The 21,497-nt window shown below is 38.4% G+C and overlaps 2 protein-coding genes across 7 annotated transcripts; one reads left to right on the top strand and one right to left on the bottom strand.

The window, feature by feature from the left end:
* The first annotated feature begins 134 nt into the window (after nt 1–134).
* Nucleotides 135–7,243, top strand: LOC111576528 (glucose-6-phosphate 1-dehydrogenase-like). Of its 4 annotated transcripts, none has more exons than XM_055013150.1 (14): nt 135–151; nt 406–579; nt 1,238–1,275; nt 1,402–1,510; nt 1,594–1,811; nt 1,900–2,058; nt 2,166–2,291; nt 2,382–2,475; nt 2,577–2,763; nt 2,879–3,114; nt 4,968–5,044; nt 5,750–5,842; nt 5,944–6,009; nt 6,464–6,512. In XM_055013150.1, exons 2-14 carry the CDS (start codon nt 451–453, stop codon nt 6,495–6,497), a joined length of 1,566 nt encoding a protein of 521 aa, XP_054869125.1. In that variant the 5' UTR covers nt 135–151; nt 406–450; the 3' UTR covers nt 6,498–6,512. The 4 variants fall into 4 exon arrangements, with proteins under 4 accessions (XP_054869125.1, XP_023138017.2, XP_023138016.2 ...); XM_023282249.3 differs by lacking the exon at nt 6,464–6,512 and adding an exon at nt 6,815–7,243 and having other exon boundaries at nt 136–151; XM_023282248.3 differs by lacking the exon at nt 6,464–6,512 and having other exon boundaries at nt 137–151; nt 5,944–6,121.
* zgc:158263 (ceramide kinase family protein) lies at nt 7,214–21,483 on the bottom strand. 3 transcript variants are annotated; one of them, XM_035953735.2, is made up of 13 exons: nt 21,203–21,483; nt 18,460–18,555; nt 18,094–18,231; nt 17,289–17,417; nt 17,082–17,145; nt 16,826–16,971; nt 16,672–16,746; nt 15,882–16,034; nt 15,499–15,604; nt 13,078–13,181; nt 9,585–9,781; nt 9,195–9,499; nt 7,214–7,927 (listed from the first exon to the last, which is right to left on the bottom strand). In XM_035953735.2, exons 1-13 carry the CDS (start codon nt 21,318–21,320, stop codon nt 7,810–7,812), a joined length of 1,749 nt encoding a protein of 582 aa, XP_035809628.2. In that variant the 5' UTR covers nt 21,321–21,483; the 3' UTR covers nt 7,214–7,809. The 3 variants fall into 3 exon arrangements, with proteins under 3 accessions (XP_035809628.2, XP_054869123.1, XP_054869124.1); XM_055013148.1 differs by having other exon boundaries at nt 7,214–9,499; nt 13,054–13,181; XM_055013149.1 differs by having other exon boundaries at nt 7,214–9,499; nt 21,203–21,482.
* Nucleotides 21,484–21,497: the final 14 nt, after the last annotated feature.

The raw sequence follows: 21,497 nt of genomic DNA, 5'->3' as shown, positions 1-21,497 counted from the left end.
ATAAGATCTCCATTTGCAACAAAGCGCAAAGACTTTCTTTGTCGAAGGTACCTGTTAATGTTTGCGAAACGTTTGTCTGAAGAGTGGTTCAGGAGCAGGAGACGTTCCTGCCCACTGCTTCGCCCTCGTCTCGTCTGAACAGACCTGAAATGTGAGTTATAGTGAATGAACCAGATTGCCAAACCTGATCTGATGGAATGTCTAGATTTCATTCTTGCATAGAATATTTTACACGTAACCTGCTGGACCATAGGGGCTAAAGAGCACATATGATACTACATACTGTACATTAATGAGGAAGCAGTTTTTTCTTTGTGACAATAGATGGCAGCACAGAGTTGCTGGGGTTTTTCTGCAAGGCAAGGATGACAACTGAAATTTCACCATACAATTTGTGCAATATAGACCATACTGAAATGAACGGTCACTGTGGGGACAGACTGACAGCAGATGGGCCAGAAGATGAGCACTGAGCCTTTGACTCGCTCTGAGGTGTTTGGACAGCTCAGGAAGGAGCTCTATGGAGAGGAGCAGTCAACTCATTCCAACACTCACATATTCATCATACTGGGAGCGTCTGTGAGTAAAACCTTGAAATTCTTACAGCATGACAAAATAAAGTACTCTGTTTTAAAAGTATAGCTGACACAGTTTCTGTTAACTCTTTAATGGTGTCTTGTTAGTTGTGGACAGATTTAATCTATTTAGACTTGTTTTGTACCAAATTCCTAACATTTTTTGTGCAGTGTTAGAAGTAACAGGGGCCCAACAGAGTGACACAAAGCCTCAGTGAGCAATATTGCAGTGTTGTAATCAGAAGCATGAAAGCCAGCGAATGAGCACATGTTGACTAAAATGTGCTGCATCTACTTTTTCCTTTGTCAAACACCAACAGAGGAGGATAATTTTACAGTAAACACCTATTGACAGTCCCTGCTATTGCCTGGAACAGCTTCCAAAACTGGTTGTTTTTATCTGTCAATTGTGCTGTTGAAGTTTTACATGAAGTTTCAAGGTTGTGCAAGGAGGGTGTGTTCCAAGTTGCTTAAAAACGTCTGGTTAGGGTTTTTTTTTATTTATCTCGTGTTACTCAACAGATCCGCTCACTGTACTGTGACCGCTTATTTTCAAAGTTGACTTAGTCTTTGGACTCTTGTATGATATTTGCTGTCACAGTGATTAGCTCTGTAGGTTCCTGAGCACACCTCTTTTTTTTGAATCTGTGTTATTTGCACAGGGAGATCTTGCTAAAAAGAAGATCTATCCAACTTTATGGTGAGTAAAGAACTGCAGCACACACAGCAGTTGTTTTGTCGTTGTTTGCTCACATCATATGAGGAAGAGTTTGAACATTGACCAAAGTGTTCTGCATTACTGCCCTCACTGTGTGTTGTTGTTCAGGTGGTTATTCAGGGATGGCCTGCTCCCAGATGACACATACTTTGTGGGTTTTGCCCGGTCTAACCTGACTGTTGAGGACATCAAAGCTGCATGTCTGCCTCATATGAAGGTAGTAGGTTTAAGGTTCCTTCTTGGTAAGATTGTGGTTTCTTTAGAGTGTGTTTTCATGAATTGTTCCATATTTTCCTTCAGGTCACTGATGAAGACAGCAAGTGTCTATCAGTCTTCTTCAGTAAGAACTCCTACCTGAGTGGCAGGTATGATGATGGCAGCTCCTTCGACCAACTCAACAACCTCCTGTCATCTCTGCCTGGAGGAGCCAACGCCAACCGGCTCTTCTACTTGGCTCTGCCGCCCAGCGTCTACCACCATGTCAGCGCCAACATCAGAAACCACTGCATGAGCCACAAGTTGGTATCTGTTCAGTCCATGAAAGTCCATGACTAACATACATACATACATTGATCATGTTATTCTAACCAGCTGTGTTTGTGGCAGAGGTTGGAACAGGGTAATTGTTGAGAAGCCCTTCGGTCGTGACCTCCAGAGCTCACAGGAGCTGTCAGCCCACCTTTCCTCCCTGTTCACTGAGGACCAAATTTACCGCATAGATCACTACCTGGGAAAAGAGATGGTCCAGAACCTCATGGTGCTCAGGTAAGCTCATTACATACATTTTTGAATCAGGTATAAACCTAAAGGAGTTCTTATTTCTCATCCAGCCTCTGTTTTGTTCTGGAAGTACATTATTATCTCACTTTCAGGTTTGGAAATCGCATTTTTGGACCCATATGGAACAGGAACAGTGTGGCCTGTGTGGTCCTCACTTTCAAGGAGCCTTTCGGCACTCAGGGCCGTGGAGGATACTTTGATGACTTTGGTATCATTCGGTAGGAGCCATTATATTCAGATAAATGTGACAAACTGTTAATGTTTCACTGGAAACTTGCACTGACCCCAGTCCTTTCCTCTTAATATAGAGATGTCATGCAGAACCACCTCCTCCAGATGCTCTGTTTGGTTGCAATGGAGAAACCTGCCTCCACCAGCCCAGATGATGTGAGGGATGAAAAGGTAACATCGATGATTAAATGCCAGGAGTTTGTATATTGTCTGTAATGAGAGGATTTTCAGGTCACTGTAATCCTGTGGTTTTTTTTTTATATGTTCTGTAGGTGAAGGTGTTGAAGTCTATAGCTCCTGTGACAATGTCAGATGTGGTGCTCGGCCAGTACGTCGGAGATCCTGAGGGGGAGGGACAGTCTAAGCTGGGTTACCTGGATGATCCAACTGTACCTGAAGGCTCCTGCACACCAACGTTTGCCACTGCAGTGCTCTATGTCCAGAATGAAAGATGGGACGGTAAGGTTCTAGTTCCAACTTTCTCTGTTCCTTACTTGTCTTTCTTAGTTGACACTTTGTGACACCATCTCTGATTTTCTCCCTGACATTCTTCTCCACCCATTTCTTCCATCAGGAGTTCCTTTCATTCTGCGCTGTGGTAAAGCTCTAAATGAGCGGAAAGCAGAGGTTCGTCTGCAGTTCACTGACGTGCCGGGAGACATCTTTGGAGAACGTTGTCAGAGGAACGAGCTGGTGGTTCGGGTGCAGCCAGACGAGGCCATTTACCTGAAGATGATGACCAAGCGGCCTGGAGTTTACTTCAGCCCAGAGGAGACAGAGCTGGACCTCACATACAAGAGCAGATACAAGGTAGACTCATTTCATTCAAAGATGTCATTGTTTTCCATTATTCTTATTGTCATTGTGTGAATGTTTACTTAATTCATCAATGCCAATCTTTGTTTCTTTTATTCTTGAGATAAGTTGGTCACGCTATATCATTTCACTTAAAGTGCTGTTAGAGAATTTCTACGATGTCGAGGGAGGATGGAAGAGGCAGACACACAGACACTGCTGGAGATTCAGATGGCTTAGGTTGAGAATAAGGTTTACTGATATCAGGAGAAGTGATACAACAAGCAACACAGTGATGTGAGCGCTGGCAGCATCAGTTCTGAGGATTCTCTTCAACCTTGGGTATAGATTGAGCCATGTTTAGATTACAGCCCAACGTGGAGACAACTTGTCTGCTCAGTAACATCAGACTAAACAATATCTAATCTTGACCAAGTTATGTTTTTCTTACTGCATTTGTCTGTCTCATGTATCTTCTTCTGCAGCATCTGCCTTTCTCAGGGTCATATTATAGGCAGAGAGGCCCTGAATGTGCTCACAGCCTTACTTTAAGAAAAGCAAATAGGAACAAGGTTCAAAGGTGACAACCTGTAGGATAATTTGAGGGGACATATAGGATCTACAGGATGATTTAAGGCAGGGGTGTCAAACTCATTGTAGTTCAGGGGCCACATTTAGCCCAGTTTGATCTGAAGTGGGCCGGACCAGTAAAATCACAGCATAATAGCCTAAAAATAATGACATCTCCACATGATTCCTTTGATTTACTGCGAGAAAGTACATTCTGAAAATGTTCATATTTAAGAAATTATCTTTTTACAAAACATTATAAACAACCTGGAATTTCTTAAGAAAAATAAATTCAGTTTCAACAACAGAATGCTTCAGTTTATCATTTACACATTACAACGTACAGATCCCAGAGTATCTATAAAACGGCACAAAACTTTCAGTCACAGGTATCTGGAACTGAATAATACAGTATTTTACTTTGTGTTATAACGACAAAAAACAGACAAAAAACAACAAAAACAAGGCAAAATACTACAAAGATGAGACACAAAATGACAAAAATGAGACAATCGACACAAAATAAAACAAAAAAAGAGACAAAAAATTAGACAGAAAAATTAAAAACACAACAAAAAAGAACAAAAGGACAAAAAATAGACAAAAAACATGAGCAAGACAAAAAGTAAACATAAAACTACAAAAACAACACACAAAACAATGAATAAAGCAAAATAAAGATAACAAAAATAAGACAAAAACACAAATGAGACAAATAGGAAACACAAAACAACAAAAATGAGAAACAAAACGACAAAAACATGAGACAAATGACAAAAATGAGACAAAAAAAGACAAATGACAAAAAATGAAAACAAAAATGAGACACAAAATGACAAAACAACAGTGAGGAATCTAGTATTTTCAAGACAACTTTTTATGGTCTAGAAAGTATCTTAAATTTATAATTTTACAAACTGACAGATTGCATTTAATGTCTTCTCTGTAATTTTTACACTTTACAAAGCCGTCCCACGGGCCATATTGGGCCCTCTGGTGGGCCGGTTTTGGCCAGCGGGCCGCATGTTTGACACCCCTGATTTAAGGTGACTGCAGTTGACAGATGCAAGGAAATACCTCAGTAAGGAGAAAGAGAGTAACTTTTCCCTCACAAGTGCAATATTCTTTGTCTCAAGTGGAGGTGTAGATATGCGCCAGAGTTAATCAATAATTAAACATAATATGCAGTTAATTGGAGGTTTTCTAGTTGTTCGTCTAATCCTTGTTATAAGATACTGTAGGTTACTGACCCCAAAGTAAGCATGTATATCGTTTTAACAGCTTTCATCTGCTTGTAGAATGTGAAGCTCCCAGATGCGTATGAGAGACTGATTCTGGACGTCTTCTGTGGAAATCAGATGCACTTTGTCCGCAGGTTGGTGGTATTATTGACTGTCAAAGCTCAATGAGAAAAGATGAAAAAAATCGGCTCACTTGTCTCCCTGCGGCAAATATTTATGTGCAATTCAGGTTCACACTCGTGGTTTCATAAAAGGTCATGAATATTTTGTTAACCCTCCTGTTGTCCTCATTTACGGGCATCAAAAAAATATTGTTTCCTTGTCTGAAAAAAACTCCAAAAATTCAGCAAAAAAATTTCCCAAATTTCTGAAAATTTGCAAAACCTTCCTTAAAAGTTTCCCTTTAAAGTTTCATTTTTTAAAAATTCCCCAAATTTGGCAAGAAAATTCTTGTAAATATTTCCAAAAAATGAGTAAAAATCTTCCAAAAAAATCCTAAAAATATCTAAAGTGATGACATTTATATCAGTAAAACTTCTAATATTTTCTTTAAGAACATTCACAAAAAAATCAACCAAAATCCAACGAATTTCGCTGGATTTTGGTTGATTTTTTTGTGAATGTTCTTAAAGAAACATTTTTCACATTTCTTTTTCTCCACCAAAAAATATTCAAAGGTTTCCCAAACATGTTGAAAATGTGGACATCAGAAGTTTCACTGTGAAAATATTTTTTTTTTTCACATTTTCAAACTTTAAAACGGGTCAGTTTTGACCCGCAGGACGACACGAGGGTTAAAAGCTTTATTTCCATCTGAATTGCTCCTCTTTCTGTCCTAGTGATGAGTTGCGGGAGGCCTGGAGGATCTTCACCCCTCTGCTACACCAGATAGAGGGCGAGAAGACAAACCCCATTCCTTACACATATGGAAGGTAAACTCTGTTTTATGAGACAGAAATAAATCTACAGTGCGTATAATCCTTTGCAGCAATAATTTCCCTTCCTCCTGTCTGTTTATTTGTCGTGTCCACAGTCGGGGTCCTAGCGAGGCAGATGATCTGGTAAAGAGGGCCGGATTCCGCTATGAGGGAACATACAAGTGGGTGCAGCCCCACACAGCCTGATGCTTTCCGTCACACACACTCACACACTCATGAAAACAATAACACCACTGTAAGAACGTTTACACACAATAAAGCTTACTCCAGTCACTGCTGTACCACTGTGATTTTGTCTGCATGTACAAAAGAAACCACTTCTTCTTTTTACCTCTAATCATACAAGAATGAATGTAGAGTTCAAACAAAAACTGTAACAGCCTGATTTGACCAGTAAATCGGAAGTTTCTGAATAAATCACGATTCACTCTTTTGCCTGCACTTTCTCTAAAAAGCCTTGTAAATACCAGCAACTATGGCTGTAGTATTTATGAAGCTTATAGAGCAGGAAAATGTACATTCAGTGTGATATTTATGGACAGAGAATGAGATTGACATGTCCTCATAGGGAAACTTGCGTGTAAAAAATGCAAGCTTGTTCTGTGCTGTCAACAGGCCTGTGTTTACAGTCATCACTAAACTATGGTGATGATCACATAAAACAACACCAAGCAGTGTTTGTACCAAGAGGACCTGTTGGTCTGGTTTGTATGAACAGGTGCCTCTCATAGTAAGTCATAAAGGAGATACGTTTAAATGTCCTGCTGCAGGTAAGAACAACTTCCAGGTAAGTGTCCTCAGCTAACTTAAATCAAAACATAACATTAATATAATATTAATCTCTCACAATGTACGAATGAGTAATAACATGACATTTTTTACACCCATTTACTTCAGAATGAGCTTGATTTTTATTACCTGCCTGCTCCAGATTGATGACGTGTCTTATCACTTTGTCTTTACCAGGAGTGTGACCTAACTGGACCCACATACACACAATTTATTACACACTGAGCAGTGTGTAAAGCACTCGGAGGGCTGTGGGAAGTACAACAAGGACAAACGTGTTTAAACATACCACTATTAACTACTACCACTACTAAACACACTATACCTCCGCCACTTTCCTTGTTTCTCCTTCTTGACTTATGATTTTAAATACACTGCAATGCAATATTAATTAATATGGGAAGCACTTAGAGTGAAGATAAGTTTAATGTTAGATTTATAATCCAGTTTAGTTTGGTTTCCTGCTGCATGATTGTTTATGTAGAACACAAAGGAAGCTGTTGATGCTTTTTTCGAGTTCCACAGTAAAACTGCACTCCTGAACCAAGGTTGACAACAATAAAGCACAAAAGCAACAAAGGGCAAACCTTTTTATTGTATAAAGAAGTTTTCTGTCTTACAACTTCTGTTGGTTTTTGCCATGACTTTATTCTCTGGAAACTCAAGTGGACATAAATAAAATTTACAGAATAAAAACTGTACACACACTGTACACAGTACCATGTTAAATGTCCCAAATTGTGCCCCTTTTAATCATACTCTCAATCGTCCCCACAGAGTGTTTTTCAGCTGTAAAACATCTGCTTTTAATTCTGCTGCTGGCCTCTTGAGGAATATCAGAAGTAAAAATCTTCATATCTCAACAGCTTCAATTTTATACCTTCAAGTTTATAACAACTAGAAAACACAATAAAATGCAAACTGCAAAACCACCTGCACCAAAGATGAGTGTAGAATTTAATAAAGTTGTAACCGCTAACTGCGTTTTTACAGAGAAGTGTTCAACAAGCACACACACACACATTTAAGAATAAATAGTTTTTGTCCATTATTACAATGAGAAAACGTATAAAAGTACATGATATATTAGGAATGCTTTGGCCATAAAAGACTGTGCAGCTGGCGAGTGTTTTTAAATTAATTAGCCTCACCATATAGACACCATTCTTCACTTACTTAAGGCTATTTAGGATGCATATCCTTTGACACTCGTCCCTTTCTTCGCTGTTGCGTATGGCTGCTCCATCCTCGATGCCCCGGGCGTATAGACGCACCAACTGACCATGTATCCTAAGAGTGTGAACACAGCAAAAGACGGCGTTGGTGACAAATTCATCTGGTTTGCATATGGTTGAGATGAATTACTGAGCTATGTGATAACAGCTAGAGCAGGGGTGTCAAACTCATTTTAGTTCAAGGGCCACATTCAGCCCAGTTTGATCTCAAGTGGACTGGACCAGTAAAAGCATAGCATAATGGCCTACAAATAACCACAACTCCAAATTTCCATCACAGATATCTGGAACTGAACAATATAGTATTTTACTTTATGATCAAAATGACAGTTAGACAAAAAAAGACCAAAAAAAATACCCTACCAAAAGCTAGACAAAATATTACAAAAATGAGACACAAAATGACAAAAACGAGAAAAAAAGACAAAATCTGAGACACGACGCAAAACAAAAAGAGACAAAAAATTTGACAAAAAAAGTTACAAAATGACAATGAAATGGACAAACAACATAAGCGAGACAAAAAACACACAAAATTACAAAAACGATACACAAAACAACGAATAAAGGAAAAAAAACTAAATGACAAAAATGAGACGCAAAATGACAGAAACAAGAAAAAAAATGACAAAAAAGAGACAAACAACACGAAACAAACCAAAAAAAGAGATTAAAAATTCGACCAAAAAGTTACAAGGCAACAAAAAATGGACAAACGTCAAAAATAAGGCCAAAAAAATTATACAAATGACACAAAGAAGACAAAAAAATGACAAAAGCAAGAAACAAAATAACAAAAAAGTAGACAAAAAACACAAGCGAGACAAAAAAAACACAAAAGGACAAAAACAATGCACAAAACAACAAATAAAGCAAAACAAAAAATTATTTTTAAAAAAAGACAAAAAACAAGCGAGACAAAAAGGAAACACAAAACGGCAAAAACGAGAAACAAATCGACAAAAACATGAGACAGCAAAAGTCAGACAAAAAAAGGCAAAAAAACACAAAAACAAGACAAAATATTACAAAAGTAAGACACAAAATGACAAAAGAACAATGAACTATCTAATATTTAACTTTATAATCAAAACGAGTTGTCGTGGTCTAATTTAAATTATTTTACATTTATAGTTTTACAAATGTACAGTTTGCAGTTAATGTCCTTGCTCTCAATTTTACACTTTACAAAATCATCCTGTGGGCCAGATTGGACCCTCTGGCGGGCCTTTTTTGGCCCTCGAGCCGCATGTTTGACACCCCTGAGCTAAAGGATAAAATAGTACGAGAGGACTCAAAGTGCAAGACGTTGCGGTTCTTACTTGCAGACGATCTTGGTGAAAGGCAGAATCTCTCCATCGCAGTTCCACACCGATACACTGGGAGATTTTTTACAGCACAGACCACACAAGAAGGGAGTTGCTGCTTTCCGCTCGCTTGTCATGGCTCTCTGTGCCAGGTGCTGCTGAGATCCATTTCTGCTAACAGTGTCCACACATTCTCTCTGTCCTTCATCTATCTCGCTGCTGAACCCTCCGATTTCTTCATATTCTTGCTCCTCTCTGCCAGACGGCACAGAGAAGCGGACTGCCTTCACGCGATGGACCTCAACGAAGGGCAGGTCGAACTAGAAACAGCAGGAGAGAGATTAAGTCCAGCAGTTCATAAACTTCTCAGGCCAGCTTTGTTTTTTCCATGTGAAAGTCCCAAACCTGGTCCTGTGTGCTCGTGTGCCTGTAGAGGAACTTGAGGAAGCCCAGAGGGTGAGTGTCCCATACGAGGATGAGGTCCCCGGTTCCATCCGCCAGGTGAGCAGAAGGTGAAAGACCCAGAGGACTCCTGGCACATGAGCTGGACATACAAGTCAGAGAGACACACCTGAACCTGCCCTCCACACTCACCCACTCACCTGAGGACAGAAAGAAAGAGAGATAATGCTACATTAAAGAAAAAATCACTGATAGTTCCAACAAGAGCCAGACTACTTGTCCATAATGGCTGCAACAGTATTGCCACAAAATACTGTAATCACCCTCAGAACCCCAAACAGTTTCTCAACATCTTTTGCTCCCGGCACATTTTCACTCACTGTGGACTCATTTGTCACCTTTTCAATGTAAAGTCTTGTACCTCTATGAGAACAGCACAACCACGCCTGTTTGACAGTTATAATGCCATAAAAGATTTAAAAAAAAAAAAAAAAAAAAGCGAAAGTTGAATTTCTTTGAGCATTTCTTTTAGAAGAATTTAAATGGCCTGGAATCAGCATCTACAACATTTTTCATGTGCCCACTGTTTACCAATACTTGGAAAAAATGTGACTCTATTTTGCTGCATACATTTTAGATTTCCATACTGTCTCCTATCTGCTCTGTGTATACACTGCCTGCAGTTCAGCTGAAAAGTCCTCGAATTTTTGGTCACAGCAGAGTCACTACTGGCTTCACAGTTGCGCCAAGGAGCACAGAATTTTTTGTTTTTTACTTAACCTGGTTGAGGTAAATTAAAAATTTTTGGCAAATTTTTAAATGATACATGTAGAATATAAGCATTTTGATAAAACGTCACAATTTTAAGCTTAGATTTGGCTCATTTACAGATGGAATTGCACATCACAGATAAATAGTTTAAGGAGTTCTGTCTGAGAGGTGAAAATACAGTGATTCTTTATGTTTGTCAAGTCAAACTGGGAGAAGCTGAAACCTCATAGAAAGAAGAAGCTGAAGTCTGATAGAAAGAAGAAGCATTCACACAGGTGCTACACTCAGCTGGGGCGGAACCAATCTGCGGCTGCAGGTTTGCTACCTGCAGCATAAAAAGGGACACACGCAGCAATGAGGAGGAACGGAGAATGAATGAGCTCCTCAAACAAAGTGGCTGTGAGCGTGAGGACCTGCGGCAAACTATGCAGGACTGCTTCATCTACAGAAATCCGGGTAGCAGCCGGTAAGAGCAGAACCATGAAGGATCTAGGAGACTGTTTAACGTGCCGATGTGAGCCGCTGCAGAACGTGTTAGCATTAGCATTAGCCACGGAGATCGGCGTCAGCCACGAGCGGCTGGTTGATAACTTTATGTCTGTATGCCAAAATTGCTGTGTGTTTGTAATTGCTCAGTTGAAAATAAGATTGCAGGCTAACTGGTGCTAATTAGAGGTTTTCCAGCGAAGGTTAAAAGACCAGTTAATTCATTCTGTTTGTAATGGTGGGTTTGTACTATGCACTTTATTCTATTTGTTTATTTATTGGATCTGGAACGGAATGCACTTTAAAAGTCACTTTATGCACTTTAAATAATTTTAAAAATATGAATTAAAAAGTATAAAAATAGTTTAAAAAGTCTGATAGAAATGTTGAGCAAAATTTGTTAAAATGTGATAAAAATCAACTCTTTAAAATGCAGGTAAATTCATATGCGGCATAGGATTTGTTGAAAATTGGTCATGTCATGGTTTGTTGCTTCAGTTATTTGATGTTGATTGGTAAATTGAGCGGCATTTACTAATGAGGTGAAATTGTATATGGGGAATGGCTGTTACTATCTGCCGAATGCAATATTGTGAACATTGTTCTTTTGTGTTTTGTTGAAAGGTTTTTCACCTAAACCTATTAACTAACTCTATCAACTAAATCTATCATCTAACCCTATCAACTAAACCTATCACCTAAGTTGCCATCGTTGTATTCCATGACCTTGCAGTCATTGCAAAATAAAAGAGGAAGAAAAGAAAGCAACTGTCTGACTCATGGGTGGAGCCCAGCTCATAACCTGGGTAGATGAAACGTCCTTTTTTCAAGTGGGGAAACTGCACACAAACCCTCAAAAATCATCAATGATATTCACGTGTCATTGAAAGTGGGAGAACACTTGACAGTGAAAAACCACTGCAGTAGCGCAGTACTGAAGATCCAGGAAGCGAGAGTTGAGGTCCAACCTGGAATCCTGAAAAGGACAACCTAAAGCGTATTAAAGTGCCTTTTATTACTTCATTGGAGGAAAAATCTGAACTGGAAATAAGCATGGCTGGTCAAGAACTCAAATCAGTTGAGCAGCTCAAGGTGGAGAGGACCACAGCGAAAAGACTGTTTTCTCATGTTGTTAACAGCATTATGAGGACCTACAGAGACATGTCTGAAGAGGAGCTCAGAGACAGTTTCAATAAGCTCACAATAGAGGCAGAGAAAGTCATGGAATCCAATGATGATGTGGAGGCCGGGCTTATCACAGAGCTAGAGGTGGCACCTTTATGTTTCTAGCTCTGATATTTCCTTAAAGAAAACATGCCTTTCCAGTGGGTTAAAAAGCAGAAACTAATAAAGAATATTCTATGCAAAGTGTTAACGTACTACAAACAAATGGTATATTTTAGACAGCTCTGGAAAGCAGTGGTTCCCTACTACCCCTGAGCTGAAATAACATTTTTCTGCTGCTTCTTCTTCTAATATTTGTTGATTCTCTTAGAAGTCTTGGATGACGTCACCTCTTTAGCCCCATTTAGCGCTCCTGCTATCTTCATTTACGGGCACCAAAAAATACTCTTTCCTTGTCTGAAAAAATTCCAAAAATTCAGCCCAAAAATTCTTCCAAATTTCTGAAAATTTGCAAAACCTTCAGAAAGAAAATTCCAATAATTCCTTAAAAGTTTCCCTTCAAAGTTTTATTTTAAAAAAATCCCCCACATTTGGCAAGAAAATTCTTGTAAATATTTTCAAAAAATGAGTAAAAATCTTCCAAAAAAATCCTAAAAATATGTAAAGTGATTACATATATAGATCAGTAAAACTTCTAACATTTTCTTTAAGAACATTCACATAAAAATCAACCAAAATCCAGTGAATTTTGGTTGATTTTTATATGTGAATGTTCTTAAACATTTTTAACATTTCTTTTTTTCCACCAAAAAATGTTCAGAGAGTTCCCAAAAATGTTGAAAATGTGGACATCAGAAGTTTCACTGTGAAAATACACTTTTTTCCCCACATTTTCAAACTTTAAAACGGGTCAATTTTGACCCGCAGGACGACACGAGGGTTAAATTAAGACGATTAAGAAGATTTGCGTCTTGATCGAATTGGCAATTTGACCTAAGTAAGGGATCATAAGCCAAAAATACCACTTTACAGTGTGCAAGACTTGTGATAAATGGGATAAAATATAAAAAACATGTAAAAAACACCGTACTTTTCTGTGCGTCTGTGTTGCTACCTTCTGAGTCGGTGCTGAACTGACTGAAGTGGGAGCTGTACAGGGAGCCTGAATCCGACGAGTGGGGGAAAAGCCGTTCTGTGCTTCTGGAACACACACTGCACCTAAACGCACACACAAAACACAATGAAAATCACTCTGCTTGAAGTCTGTGAAATAACAAGCTCCTCGACCTTGACACCCGTTCATAAGAGCATTATAAACCATGTGCTGACAGCTAGAAGCAGCTGCCTCAGACAAAGACCAAGGCTCTGCACGCTCCAACAGGAGGCCAAGGCTCACCTTTCATCTAGATCAAGTTCCTCTTGCCATGCTTTCCACCCTCCTTAAGGTACACCCAACACCTGAGTCCCCTCTGCAGGTGCTGGCAGTGACAGTAGTGTCTCAAGCTGTGAACTTGAACCATTTCTCTGCCGATTCAATAATAATGATGTAACTCACGTGAACACTTTCTCTCCTTCTAATTAAAAAGGTTTAGAGTTGCACCGAGGTTCAAATCATCCTCACTCTTAGATTACTTGGATTAGGACTCCAGGAGAGTGAGAGACACCAGTTCTTGAAGTTCAGTTGTCACTAAAACTTTCACCTTTTCTTAGTCATTAACCTCGCGGTGGAATTGTTTGTGTTGATAGTTGTTTCACCTTGTCTCGCCAAGTCACATCACAATGGGAACCATGGTATTAACCCTCGTGTCGTCCTGTGGGTCAAAATTGACCCGTTTGAAAATGTGGGGAAAAAAATAAAATTTTTTCTTCTGACGTTCACATTTTCAACATTTTTGGGAACTCTTTGAACATTTTTGGTGGAAAAAAAGAAATATTAAAATGTTTCTTCAGAACATTCACATAAAAATCAACCAAAATCCAGTGAAATTCGCTGGATTTTGGTTGATTTTTATGTGAATGTTCTTAAAGAAAATATTAGAAGTTTTAATGATATATGTGTAATCATTTTAGATGTTTGTAGGATTTTTTGCAAGATTTTTACTCATTTTTTGAAAATATTTACAAGAATTTTCTTTCCAAATTTGGGGAATTTTTTAAAAATAAAATTTTTAAGGGAAACTTTTCAGGAATTATTGGAATTTTTTTCCTGAAAGTTTTGCAATTTTTCAGAAATTTGGAGATTTTTTTTGCTGAATTTTTGGATTTTTTTCAGACAAGGAAACAATATTTTTTGGTGCCCATAAATGAAGACAACAGGAGGGTTTATGGTTAAATTCACCTCAGTGATGCAGGAAATGAATGGAAGAAAAAACATGCAGGCAGGTGCTTAAAAACAACAATATGAAAATAGGGAAGTAGATTTGCACAATAGAAAGCACTCCCATGCTGTTTGAAAGTTTTATGGCGTTAACCATGACTATAGTCTACTGTGAACACTGTAAACTTTGTTTCTCTATAGACTTTATTGTCCCTGTGTGGAAATTCTTTTCCACAGCACCATTCGGCTTGATTTACATTAAGAGGACAAAACAAAAACAAAACAAAAACACTGCTCAACATGTAAGTGTAGTTTTCCTCTGGTCAGATCACCTTGGCATTTAGTTAGGGGTTGCTATAATAGATGGCGTCAGGCTTTTGCCTACACAGCAAAAACTCAAACTCTTACCAAGTCTGTCTATTTTTAGTCAAAATGTCTCATCCCACTTGATTTAAGATAAATTCACTCAGCCAGTGACATTTCAGCAAGATGGAGAGACTTGTTTTAAGAGAATGCATCTTAAATTTCCTGTTAAGTCAAAAATTCTTGAAATTATCTTGTTTTGAGTTGTATTTTACAAGAAAACTAAAAATAAGTTTAATACATCTCAAATTAGGAGGTTACATGAAAGCAAAAATCTATTTTTGAGTGAAAAACTGCGACTTTTTTTTAGCATGTCAGGCTTATTTTAAGACACCTAAGCTTGACAATCCTGGTAAAATATAGCTTCAAATAAGTTTTCAAAGCTAATATTAAGATCTCAATGTTCTAAATATCATATCTTATTTCAAGAAATCTTACCAAGCCATTTTTCACTTGTTCTATTAGCAGAATTTTTCACTTATTTCAAGGTAAAACTTCCTTGAAATCAGCCTTTTTTTGTTTGTTTTGAGAGGGGCATTTTTTTCCAGTGTTGTCATGCTTGTCTGCATCTCAGGGTTCTGTATCTATGTCCTGAGGGGAGGTGGGTGAGGTGTGGGTGAGGTGTGTGTTCAGCGGGTGTGTTTTGTCCTGTTCATGTTTACAATTCGTATAATGACCCCGTCGCTTAATTCTGTGACAGTTTGTTTGGGAAGACTGATTATTTTGGAGGCTGTGGTGGTTATGTGTATGAGTCTGGTTTTGTTTGTAACAGTGGGCATGTTGTAGAAGCAGGTGGAGCAGTACAGGAGGACGGACTGAATGCTCCTATACTCATGAAATGAGTTGGCGTTTTACCCGGCGAGGCAGCGTGTTTTATCCCTGGGGCTGGAGAGCAGCGGGTCTGCTGGTAGATACTGCACTATGCCCGAGTAGCTTCTGTTGCTCAGGTACACCACTGCGCCTATAAAAAGGAGAACACGAATGTACAACATCAGATAGACACACAAAAGCTTAAAAAGGAACAACACACACTGCGGGTTTGTTACATCAAATGCATAAAAAAAGGAACACATGGGTCACATTAAGATCTTTCATCTTGGTCAAAGCACTGTCAGCGGCAGTTTCAGGAAGGGTTTTTTAAACTCTGAACCTGAAAATAAATATAGATAACCTAACAGCATGTAATGTAGTTCAGCACGCAGTTGTTTCTGTTCTCTAAATGAATCATCAGTCCAGACCTGAATAGTCGTATCTCAGAGGTCCCATCCAGCGGTGTTTTTCACTCTCAGCCAGCACGTCTCCATAGAAGCCATAGCCCAGCAGAGACACCGAGTATCGCACCTGAGCAGAGACGTCATGAACTGAACAGACGTCCAAAGGCTGGGAGTCTCCTGCAAGGCATTGTGGGAAATCAGGAGGGCTGTACAAGCTTAACCCTCCTGTCGTCCTGCGGGTCAAAATTGACCCGTTTTAAAGTTTGAAAATATGGGGGAAAAAAATATTTTCACAGTGAAACTTCTGATGTCCACATTTTCAACATTTTTGGAAAATCTTTGAACATTTTTTGGTGGAAAAAAAGAAATGTTAAAAATGTTTCTTAAGAACATTCACAAAACAATCAACCAAAATCCAGCAAATTTCGCTGGATTTTGGTTGATTTTTATGTGAATGTTCTAAAAGAAAATATTAGAAGTTTTACAGATGTATATGTAATCACTTTAGATATTTTTAGGATTTTTTTTGAAGATTTTTACTCATTTTTTGAAAAAAATTACAAGAATTTTCTTTCCAAATTTGGGGGATTTTTTTTCTTTAAATAAAACTTTGAAGGGAAACTTTTAAGGAATTATTGGAATTTTCTTCCTGAAGGTTTTACAAATTTTCAGAAATTTGAGAAATTTTTTGGCTGATTTTTTTGGATTTTTTTCAGACAAGGAAACAGTATTTTTGGTGCCCGTAAATAAGGACAACCGGAGGGTCAAACTTGAGAAGGCTGTTTGAATATTGGTTTAAAAAACAACTACAAACCGATGATAATGTGCAAAGCTGAAGTAACGGGGTCGACCACTCCCACAGTGGCGAAACACACACAGTCTGTAGAACCTGCAATAAATACAACCCATCAGCATGAGTGCGTTAGAGCTCTAAATATGACACCGTCACTTTATGAACACTCAGCAACCTGCAGGGATGATGCCGATGTGCAGCGGACACGGCTGCAGGGCGACAGCGGGATCATTCTCACAAAGGCCGGCCTCTTGTTGCGTCCGCCCGATCAAACCGTGAAGTAATTCACTGAACATGCCATCCCCGCCCACACACACCACACTGTGTAAACAAACACAAGAGTTTCTGTTATGAAAGCGCTTCCCAGCAAGCTTAGCTGGTATAATGGTCTCCTACCACAGTATTTACTCTGTGGTGCTGGGAGGACTTACCCATCAAAACCAGTCAGGTCTTTCTTCAGGAGATGATCTCTGGCCTGGTTCGCCCGCTCAGTCACTAAATAATAAATATTAGGATTATATCCACATGGAAAATCTTCAGTCATCCATCAGATATAAGCCTTTAGCTGGTAGAGCATTATATCTTTGCATGAGGAACAAATAAACCTTTCTTTTAAAGTAGACAAAAGAAGTTTTTACCTATTACATGAGAGCTGATACCGGCCAGCTCAAACAGAGGAGCCACCAGAGAATGATAGATCTGTCTTCCTTTCTTCTTCCCTCCAAAAGGGTTGATGAACACCAACAGTCTATGTGGACGCAACGGGCCTGGAAGATACATTTGGAATAGTACAAGTTTATGGAAGACCTCAGACATGCAGCTGATGGAAGATTTGAAACTTATTTAACCCTTGTGTTGACCCGTTTTAAAGTTTGAAAATGTGGAAAAAAAGAAAAAAATACACAGTGAAACTTCTGATGTCCACATTTTCAACATTTTTGGGAAATCTTTGAACATTTTTTGGTAGAAAAAAACAAATGTTAAAAATGTTTCTTAAGAACACACAAAAAAATCCACCAAAATCCAGCGAAATTCGCTGGATTTTGGTTGATTTTTTTTTTTGAATGTTCTTAAGAAAATATTAGATGTTTTACTGATATGTATGTAATCACTTTGGATATTTTTAGGATTTTTTGGAAAATTTTTACTCATTTTTTGAAAATATTTACAAGAATTTTCTTGCCAAATTTGGGGGATTTTTAAAAAAAAATAAAACTTTGAAGGGAAACTTTTAAGGAATTATTGGAATTTTCTTCCTGAAGGTTTTGCAAATTTTGAGAAATTTGGGGGATTTTTTTGCTGAATTTTTGGATTTTTTTCAGACAAGGAAACAATTTTTTTTGGTGTTTTTTTTTTTTTTTTTTTGGAGGGTTAAAAATAACAGTAAAATATCGGCCTATTTAGACGGCTGTAATATCAGCTTATCCAGTTATGCGTCCCTACTGTGAGTTTTGAGAGCAGCCCTCAGGTGTTTCGTCCACTGGTCTCGTAGAACCCGACTGGCGCAGCTGAACTGGATCCGGCCCAGTCTCCATAGCAACCCATAGGAACCCCCACCGCTGCTCCGCTTCACGTAGAAAACTGCAGGATGATAGCAGATAAAGAAACTGAAACCATGCCGTAAAACCACCAACTGCTGCACTGCGGCCGAGCACCACGAAGCTAGAGAGGTCGTGCACTTGTATGCACATTACCAACCGTCACGACTCATTGAAAGCTCAGTGCCTTAAGATGTACAGCGCTACAGGCCATGTTATTATTTATTTACTTGACAGTGGTCTTGGGTTTGTGACACCCGATAGTTCCCACCTGTGAAATCTTTGTCTGTGTCTTCTACTGACTTCTGTGGCAGGATCTCCACCCGACCCTCCTCCACGCCAGCCACCTCCGCCACAGGTACTAAAACTTTAATCACATATGCATAGAAAAAAAAAACTTCAGTGGACGTGCTCCGTTGCATACAGTTAATGGAATATTTTAACAGCTGGAAAGACTGCACACAGAGGATATGTTTAACTTGCAATGAAAGCGAATGCACAGGTGTAATTAAGAGCATAAATAATGGAGGTGTCCCATTCAGCTGTGTCATGCCAAAGCTGTCTTCATTGTTGGACAACAGTAGGAAGAGGACAGATGTAAATAAAATCAGTGAGAGCATAATTCAGTAAGCTGCTTCAGCTTCAGGGTGCTGGTGTATAATGTGTCACACTGGGAGATTTGAATAGAACTGAGCTATTGTTTGTGTTGCATCTGCCAAATGTCTGCCATGGCGCACCTTAAAGGAGTGGAGGGTCATTGTCAATGTTGTAAACTACACCTCTGTGTTGTAAATCAGACCGTGCTGTTGGTTTTCAGCACAGGATGTAAGGTGAATATGGTAAAAAAAAAAAAAAGGCACAGTTAAACTTTGCAATGAGCATCTTTGCACAAAATACATAAAATAATCCAAACCCAAGGAAATTTTTTGCACTGCTGAAAAGGAAATTGATGAAAGAATAAACTTCACATGTATGATATCAAAAATAGTAGGTGTGACATCGTGGAGACTGATCTCAGAATCAAACAGAATTCTAACATTAAAATTGTTGAGCTTATGAAAATCATAAAACTAAAAATTGACTATTGGACTAAGAATCAATTCTGTTCTTCTTTTGCACTTTTAAAAATGCAAATTACTCAATGTCCCATTTTGCCAGTTGTGTATTGTTAAAATCCAAACACTATGACATCCTAAACTGTCAAAATGGAACACTGCTATTAGTAAATTGATTGGGGAAAAAATGTTTTCAGGATCACAAAATACATGCTGCATTAAAAAAAATCAAATTTCTAAACTGAATCAAATATGATTTCTCATAAATCTATCTATATACCAGATAGTGTGCTGGAACAGAGCTTAAAAAAAACCCCTCAAATTTAGAAAGAATAACCACAACAAGATAAGCTCAAGGTGGCTATTTGTAGCTATTATACATCTTATCCTAAATAAATATATGGATATTTCTAGGTGAATAAATATGTAATGGAAATGGAAAAATGGTTTCAAAAGCCCCGTTTGATTTATTTTTGTTTAAACAAAAAGGGGAAATAAATGCTAATTTTTTTTCAATGGTTCAAAAGTATTTTCATTGTATGGTCATGTGAATAAGTTTTTATCTTCTTTAATTTCCTGTTCAAAATATGTAGTGTCCCATTTTGGCTCCATTACAACTCTGGGAGATAATTTGACGTAGGGAGAAATGACTCAGAATCTGTCCAGAATTACTCAAACACTGTCCAAAATGACTCAAAAATTGTCCAAAATGACTAAAAAATTATCCAAAATTACTCACAGTTTGTCCAAAATTACTCAAAAATTATCCAAAATGACTCAAAAAATTGTCCAAAATGACTCAAAATTGTCCTAAATGACTCAAAATGTATCCAAAATTACACAAAAATTGTCCAATTTTACTCAAAAATGTCCAAAATGACTCAAAATTTGACCTGATGATGATGTCATGTTGATGTCATTGTCAGGACATATTGTGTTGGAGATGAACTCATCAGTTCTGCGTTTGATTATTCTTTAATATTCTAGTCCTGCATATTACAGTAAGGCAGTAAATGTTCTATTATTATTATTATTATTATTATTATTATTATTATTATTATTACTATTATTACTGTGATTTTTAATCAAGTGAGAGTTGAGGAACTGGAAAGAATTGTTCCAGAATATAGGTTTTCAGAAAGTATCCCATTTTGACAATACTCACTAATATGACACAGACAGATATATACATATATATAGAATATGTCTCTATCTATCTTTGGCTTGCTTGTGTTGTCTTTAAGAAGACAGAGAAGAAGAATCTTTACTGTCACTATTACAGAAAACAATGAAAATCAGTTTAGCACTCTTCATATAGCAGCATTACAAAGAAACTATATAAGGCAATATTAACACATCCTAAGCAATATATACAACTGAAGTATAAGAGCAAAATATACAGTTTGTGTGTGTTGTGTGTCTGTGTGTGATGAGACCAGATTCCAGGGAACACTTCTTTCCTTCACATTAGCATCCCTTTTCCTGCTTTGTGTTTGTAGGTGACAGAGACAAACATTAGAGGCAGTTTAGGTGATGACAATAAACCAAAGTTTGACAAGTTAGGACAAGGCCAGCATAAGACTATAAGGAAGTGCGTGTGCATGTGAGCGTGTGCATGTGTGCGCGCCTTTGTTTTCAGTAAACTGTCGTGTTTGTGCTGCTCAACTCGTTCTTCACATTTCCTGCAGGCACCTCAAGGCTCCATTTAAACGTTTCCTCCCTGCTAAATGAGCTGCATGTGAGATGTAATGACTGTTGTTTGGTTTGGAGCGTTTCCTTGGTTACTGCTAAAGAATGACTACAGACTTGTTTGTCATCAGTGCGGAGAGGAAACGGACTTTAAACCAGTCAGTGTGGTCCTGCATTTTCACATATTTATCTAGATGTGATTAGACGTATTTAAACACAACCTGTAGCCCACAGAGTTTAATATTCTGATGTCTGGGAGAGTTCACTCACCTGTTTTCTTATCTCGGTTCTTCTTATCCACCTCTGTCCATTTGAAGTGCCATCCTGTCAGCACCGCCCGGTATCTTTTATTCCCGACCCACAAACTTGACTCCAGCCCCAGGTCCATCTGGAACAGCTCTGTCACACTCCTCTGTCCTGATCACATTTCAAACCCTGGACTTTTACGTTCTGGTCATCAGTCCTCCTGGTTCCTCCTCTGACAGGTGAAAGTCTTGACCTGCTCGTTCAGACCTTCATCCCGGTGAAATGCTGAAGACGCCTCCTCGGTGTTATTCGGAACTGT

The sequence above is a fragment of the Amphiprion ocellaris genome, chromosome 8 (genome assembly GCF_022539595.1).
Source record: "Amphiprion ocellaris isolate individual 3 ecotype Okinawa chromosome 8, ASM2253959v1, whole genome shotgun sequence".
In the NCBI taxonomy this organism is placed as follows: Eukaryota; Metazoa; Chordata; class Actinopteri; family Pomacentridae; genus Amphiprion; species Amphiprion ocellaris.
Note: the sequence above shows the minus strand (reverse complement) of the source record. Positions and strands in the feature narration are given on the sequence as shown.